Here is a 7,701-nt window from a genome sequence, read left to right on the forward strand (position 1 = left end):
GACAAGTACTGTTAACTTTCTAAAAGCAAAATTATCAAAAAACCCCCAGAACACTGGCAATTCCTGGGGAAAGCTCTCTGTCTTTCTCCATTTCCAGCAGTTGCACGAGCCTTTATTCTAAATATTACTACAGTTCAATTAGTTAAAATAATTTTGAGTGATAGTTCAACTGTTTCTTTTCCAAAAGGTAATAGTTTTCCTAATTAGTCACTTGCTTTGATAAGGCTCTGACTTTTACTCTAATCTAAATTAACAAGACTTTATCTACTTGCATCATTTAAACACACCCTACTTGCAAATCTGGTATGACTAAAAACCATGACAAGTGTTTGGTTTCATTTTACATTTGCTTCAAAGTGCCCCACTTGGAGGTTAATTATTAATCTACTAAAGTATACGTAAAGGTTCAGAGAAGCAACAGGGTTAGTAGGTAGAGCAGTAGTGGAGGAATTAGGAAATCCATGTCCTATTCCCATCTTAGATCATGTAAGTTTGGCCAAGACATTCAAAACCTGTGAACCTTTACTTAGAGAACCAAAATAGCAACACTGCACAAAGCACTTTGACATGTGTAGGGAAGAAATTTCATGGGTGTGAGGCAACAGGATGTTTATTCACACCTTAAAGAGACTGAAACTCACCTAATCCCTTAAGAACTCACCTAGGAACTGGGAATCAAATACACAGCACATGCAACTCCACGAAGTAATGATTTCCTTACATCAAGGACCAGCTCCCCAAGGTTTTACTGCATTTCTCTGCCATCTGAAAGGTGGTGAAAACATGCTCGATTTCTGAAACCAGTTTGCAGGCTGTAAATCCCCATCTCCCACCACCTGAGACAGTGGAGTGGATGTATATAACTGTATAACTCTGCTCTCTGTTCCAGGAGTAAGCCAGCAGCATGGACCAGATTTTCAAAGATACCAATGGTTCTGGAGCTGTCCAAGGGGTTGCAGAGAAGGAAGATGGAACACAGCAAATGGAGGACAGAAAATGCACGAGAGGTACAGTTTAGGGGTAGTACTGCCAAATCCTGCCTACCACAGGAAAGTCTGACTGTCCTGCTCCCAGATAGCTCCATTATAATGCAATTCATTTGGTCTTGGAAAAATAAAAATCCAGGAGGTTTTCATACCATTATTTATTTATAGATTTGGCTAATGCTTATATAAACCATGGGATTCCACCCAGAAACAGCTTTTTGAAAACAAAGAAACAACAAAAGAAATCCAACCCAGAAGTAAGAATGTTAAATACTTATTGCTGTTCAGCTGGAATATTATTGGCAAGGTGATTAATTTGTTGATCCACAGTGCTATAAATAGTACTTTAACTTTGTTGAATTGAAACATATCCTTCATATCTCTAGTCACTGTTTACCCATGTAAAATATATGTGGGTTTGAGTTGGCTCAGGTGTACTCCAGCAAAGGCTAGCAAAGTTCAGTGAGTCTCCATCACATATCCAAAGTCCTTCATCCCTCGGTTAATTTTGCTGTAATTCTCTTGTTCACTTTCCTCCATCAATGCATGGACTTGAAGGCAATGAGAGGCTATTGTAACAGCTCAGCTGGTGTTTCCTCATATCATGGGCCAGTGATAGCAAGCCTCTGGCATCAACACCAAGTTTGATGCCAACAGATATTTGGTCTGGCACCAGCAAAAACAAGCTATGATGTTTTCTTTTTAAGTTTGTTTGGCACCAGTAGCAAAAACCATTCACTATGCTTGGCAGAGAGCCACAGAATTTCACCAAATGGCTTCTGCATCATAACTTCATAACAAGCATAACACAGCGTAACTTCTAATTGCGGTGGAGCCTGCCCCTTAGCAAGCAATTCTCTCCTAACAATTATATCCAGGATTATCAATACACATGCTGCTTTCCAGTACCAGTTTCTTCCCCACTGTAAGAAAAATTTCCTTGAAGAGATCCACCAGCCCCTAAGTCCGTCACCATTTGGATTCTGTCTCTCGTAGTGCAGTTACATGGAACCCGGTAATCAGCCATGAGAAAAGCCTATGGGGACAGTTACTAAATTAAGTCATCACAAAATATGTTGTAAATACTGTGTTGATTTAACCTCACCCTGCACTCTTTTATGTCACGTATTCCTCAGACTGCAAACCTGCAATATATTCCAGAGAAGTTCACCTTCTGCCAGTGTGGAACCTCATTCAAGCCCTGGAGGCTTAACACAGCACTAGTAAAGAGAGAATTAGCTATAAATTATCTGAGTCTCGGCACAGAGCAATCTCCATTTTGACAGCTCCCTACTAAATGGTAGAGCACTTGCCAGTGAGGACTTGTGGTGGATACCTCAGTGGACACAGGGCAGGACAAGGGCTTCAGAGAACTCAGTTCTACAGACAGGGTTGCAACTGACTTGCCAAATTATTTTCAGCAGGACTCACCTTCACTCTTTTTTGGCTGTAAAATGGGAGAGGTTTGAGATTTATAGGTGAAAAGGATGGTGTAAGAATCTGGAATTCTTTCTCCAGTACTAAGCACTAATAACAAGAGCAATAGTATCACTTCCTTCACAGGAGAAAATCTGCATCTGCCCATTCTGTCACAATCCAGGGCTCTGGAGAAAAAAAATTTGCTTAGATGCAGACATTTTTTATGGAACATGAAGTGGGCACAGGGAGGAAGTGATACTAAGCTCTCAGCATGGGAAAATTTCATTCTGAGCAACATCTCCCAAGAAAATAAAGACTGCATGGAACAAAGTAGAAATGGAACTCCCCATTGTAAATTCAGCTCTTAGTACCTGCCAAAGACATGAGAAAATCTCTACCCACAGGGAATGGCTGTCCTTGTGAAAAAATGCCAGTCTTTCCCAATGAGGGAATTCACGCAGACATGTTTCAGTGATCAAACTCATGCTCTCAAGGTCTAAAGGAATTTCCACTAACCTCCTTTCTTACAGCTCAGTCTCTAGCTGGATTTCCTTCAACTACAAAAATATACATGGTGCAATTAGCCAGCCTACACAGCCTGTAGTTCATTTATGCATGCTAGGCACATCTCCTGCTGCGAGGAGCCCATCCAGAGAGAACTCTTTGAACTGCTCTATTGTTTCTCACGTAGTGTATTGCATTGTGCAGTTTGATCATTCCTGGCAAGGCAGTGCACTCCTGCAGCTTGCCACAGGAGGAGAAGAGATGATGGAGCACTTTGTCCAGCTGGTGCCCTGGAAATCTCAGATGCACAAATAAGCTTGCCTATCACTAACTACAGGACTTTCCCAGTCACCACAGGGACCTTTATTGACCAGTTGTTCTTATATGACCTTACCTGGAAACCCCCTCTAATCTATAGTTAGTGGTCTGGAGAGAAGGCAGAAAAGAGAAGTAAGAACTAGGTAAAAAAAAACCTCAAAAAACAAAAAACAAAAAACAGAAGAAATTTATTTTAAAAAAAATTAAACCAAGAACATATCGTGACACACCTTTGCACAATGTTTGCTGAACTAAAAAACCCATGTCTCCATGGTTTAAAATACCATGGAGACAACATAACTGGATCAACCAAAAATACACTCACAACCACCAGACAGTGTAGCATTTTTCTACATTTAGTAAGGAATATTTTTGTAATTAGTAGCTTGAGCAAACTGCAAAGGACTATTACAACCTTATCTCCAAATACCCATTGGCAGACTATTTCCGAATTAAATGAGTGAAATACAACAGAAAATGGGAAACAAAGCGGATGGCATGATTTTCAAGCAGCCATTCACATTTCTCCATTTGTCTTTGACTGGGTACTGTTTTGGGTAGGAAAAGAGGGGATCGTACATCAAAAAAAGTCCTGCTCTGCTGATCTAAAGAGGAAGAGACATTTCATTTTAGAACAAAGAATTAGATTTTTTTAACATTGCTTCACTGGAGGTTTTTGGAGGTTTTTCTTGGGGTGATGGGGGTTGGGTGTTTGGCTTTGCTATAATACAGCACATCAAAGTGCTTTTGATGTGAAGTTTACTTAACAGAATCAGTTTTTCCGATGATTGTGTTAATCTTTATAAACCTAAAGGCGATACTGTGCCTTTTAAAAAACTATAGCAGGAAAAGACTTGAGGTTACATATACTCTCAGTGGTGAGAGATGGGAGTAGTTGGATTATTTCACTACTTCTTACAACTTTGCTTGTGTTTCACAGGCAGCGTTAGCAATGGGCTTGATATTGCTCCCACTCAGGCCAGAAAGGTTCTATTTAAACCCTGCTCAGCCCTTTCATAAGTACCTTCATATATTTTCTCTGGTCAGAGCCACCAGAGATTTCAAGGGACAGTTTACAACAGGCACTGGCTCAGAGACAGCAAAAGGGCCTTGAGCCACAACAAGAATCAGTGCTGATCTTAGAAAGGTTCCCTGCTCCCACCCATTAATAGCTATCTTTGTATTATTTTGAGTACAAGCTTCTGTCCCCTCCTAAATCTTGCAAAACCAGCTTTGCCATCCACTCCTAGTCTTGAAGTATGGCTGTGAAAAAGCTTCTGTTATGTCTGACGTGTTTACCTACAGCATTTGAATGACTTTTTAAGTTCTTTGAATAAAGATAAGAGACAATGTGTACATTTTCCACACAAATAGTGGAATGGTAATAAAATAAACATCAAAGGCAAGTTAGCAAATCATCGCTACTTCACTGCTATTTACAACAAAAGCAGGAAGAGGAAAAAACCTACCCTTGCCATTGGCATCATCATAGAAAATATGAGTTTTGGAAGAATTATACCTTTTTCCCATACCCTTAAACACAAACATTGGCACCTACAGCTAAGACAACGCTTTACTGAAGTATTTCAGTTTACATTACATGGAGACGACAACAACAACAAGGAACCAAGAGAGGTCTCCCTCCTCTTATTTTTGTCTTTCTAAATTGCCTGCTTTTCTCAGCTGGTACAGCTTTTGTAAGAACAGCAAGATATCCAGTGTATTATTATTTCTATTAAAGCTGTCAAGAATGCAATGAGAAGGACAGAAGAACCTCTCACTCTTCAGTATTTACCACGTAAACTCATGCAGACTGAAGAAATGGCAAAGCTTGAAACATAATGCAGGTGTATGTGTGGGGGGGGAACATATATTCTATCCAAGAGAGATCAAGATAGAAAGTGGAGCTGTTTGTTTCTCCTCTTAGTCTTTTAAACCTGTCTTTTTTCATCCTCCTCTCCAATACTCCTTGAGAGCCAGACCACAGAGGCATAGTCCCTACTAGAGTGACTCTGCACCATGTATTTATTCTATAATAAGGTCCGATTTAGAAAGACTGCTTTTGGAAAATATGGAGCAATCCAACTCTTACTCCAGGACACAAAATTCGAAGCATATATATGAGAAATAAAACATAAGCACCACACTGGATTTCTGCTGATGTTTTTGTTATTGTTTTGCAGACGCCAGCGCTACTGCCCTATGAAGTGAAATGGCATTTTGCAATGGACTCTGAACTGTGAGCAGAACAGGGAGTTTTCAGAGAAGATACTGCCAGTTAACTCTCCTCATTGAGTTGTTGTATCTAGCATAATGTTGAAGGAGAAAAAAGAAAAAAACAACTCTGAAGGAGAGCAAGTCCCTGACAACTTAAACCAAAAAACAAACACAAAAAGGACGGCTAATTGTTTTAGAAAGAAAAGCGTCAAGGAAAAATTCCAGAATACGTTGTCCCAAGTTTTATGGGAAATTTACAGATTCCCAGCGATTCAAAAAAATCTTAGTTACCATTAAAAAAAACAACAAACCAAAACCTATACAAGATTTTACTAGAGAGTGCCAGTTGTAAGAGAGAGGTTACAAACACACCATCAAGAAGAGCTCAAGCAGTGCTACTACAGAAACAGTAGCACACATAAGGTTAAGGCTTTTACTAGCTCTCTCATAGCAAAACTCCAAAGCATTGCCTACCTGTTTCCATTCTACCTCTGCACCAGGTGTACTTATAACAGAAGGAAAGAGAGACCAGGACTGAAACTATTTTGTCAGGCTACATAAATCATTAGGAATTCACAACTGCAAAGTCATGTATTATTTTCCAACAGGTTGTTGAGCTGTCATATTACAACTTGTTGCTTTATACGGCGCTATTAAAATAAATCACTGCACGTAACAGGTTCAGCTCTGCCACCTATAAGTCATTCTGCATTTTACACCTGGGAGGCGGGCCGGCTCTGCTTAGTCGCGCCGAACTGCGGCTTCGTTCGAAATACCCGGGAAGGGGAGGGACCTGGCAGGAGAAAATACAAACAAGTTTCGTAAAATAACTTTCCAACAAGACCTCGCTGTCATCTTGGCTAATCACGGCTCTGATACGGCTTATTAGGGCATACCCACCTTTGCTACCTTGCTTCTCCACCCACCACCCTTTCAGATCTTTGTCCTGGCTCCGCCTCTCGCCGGCGTTATAATGGGCTGGTCTGAAAGTGGTGGAGAGACACACAACCACAGGGGAAGGGAGAGATAATGACAATAACACTAATAACCCTAATAACCCGTCTGCTGCCCGCCTCGCAGCGAGGAGCCAGCCCGGCGTCCCGGCACTGACAGGTCGAAGCCGGAGAGAGCGGAGTAACCCCGACGGCCCTCGAGAGCTTCTCCCCGCGCCCGGGGAGCGCCGAACGGTAACAGCGGCAGCGCCCCCGAGGAGCACCGAGCCCGGGCGGACACGGAGAAGTGCCGGCTCCGGCAGCCGCCCGCCCTCTACTCGCACCGGCTCCACGGGGGCCGCCTCGCCCCTCTCCTTCTGCCCCATGGAGCGGCGACAGTAAACGGCGAGAAGGACAAAAAAGGGGGGCGAAAGGAGAGCGAGCACCCCAGTGGGGGAGAAGGAGGTGGAAGCCCGGAGGGATCGCCCAGTCCCGAGGGTGGCAGGGCACCGCCGCCCGTCCTCGGTGCCCACCGGCCGCGAAGGAGCCGGCCCCTGCAAGCGACCCCGGCCCGGCGGGCTGAGGCGGGCGCGGAGCCCCGCTGCCCTGCCCTGACGGTCTCGCCTGCCGCCGCGGAGCTGTCCAAGCCGGCGAGGGGACAGAAAACCTCCGGGTCCCCTCGCTGCCTCCCGCCTCCCCTGAGGCCGCGCCGAGGGGCGGGGGTCGCGCCCTCCCAGCGGAGCCGCGGGGTGCGGGGGGGCCGGCGGCGCCATCGCCATGAAGCTGGAGGTGTTCTCGCAGCACTATGAGGACAAGCTGAGCGCCGGCAGCGACCAGGAAGGCAGCGGCTCGCTCTCCCCGGCTCCGGCGGAGAGCGAGCTGGGCTCGGACGGTGACTGCGCGGCCAACAGCCCGGGCGGCGGGGCCGGGCGGCCGGGGCATCCCCCGCCGCCGCCCCCCACGCCGCAGCCCCCGCCACCTCCGCCGGCCGAGAGCGCCAAGGGGAAACCCTACACGCGGCGGCCGAAACCGCCCTACTCCTACATCGCGCTGATCGCTATGGCCATCCGCGACTCGGCCGGCGGCCGCCTGACCCTGGCCGAGATCAATGACTACCTGATGAGCCGCTTCCCCTTCTTCCGCGGCGCCTACACCGGCTGGCGCAACTCGGTGCGCCACAACCTCTCCCTCAACGACTGCTTCGTCAAGGTGCTGCGCGACCCGGCGCGGCCCTGGGGCAAGGACAACTACTGGATGCTGAACCCCAGCAGCGAGTACACCTTCGCCGACGGCGTCTTCCGCCGCCGCCGCAAGCGCCTCAGCCG

General features: G+C 45.6%; 1 protein-coding gene across 1 annotated transcript in view; it reads left to right on the plus strand.

Moving 5' to 3' along the window:
* Positions 1 to 6,244: 6,244 nt before the first annotated feature.
* The window catches only part of FOXQ1 (forkhead box Q1), a 4,732-nt gene continuing 3,275 nt past the window's right edge, over positions 6,245 to 7,701 (plus strand). The window contains exon 1 of the mRNA XM_015652246.2: positions 6,245 to 7,697. Coding sequence (XP_015507732.1) covers positions 7,154 to 7,697 — 544 coding nt within the window. The 5' untranslated portion in view covers positions 6,245 to 7,153. The remainder of the gene's footprint in view (positions 7,698 to 7,701) is intronic.

The sequence above is a fragment of the Parus major genome, chromosome 2, assembly GCF_001522545.3.
Source record: "Parus major isolate Abel chromosome 2, Parus_major1.1, whole genome shotgun sequence".
Classification (NCBI taxonomy): domain Eukaryota; kingdom Metazoa; phylum Chordata; class Aves; order Passeriformes; family Paridae; genus Parus; species Parus major.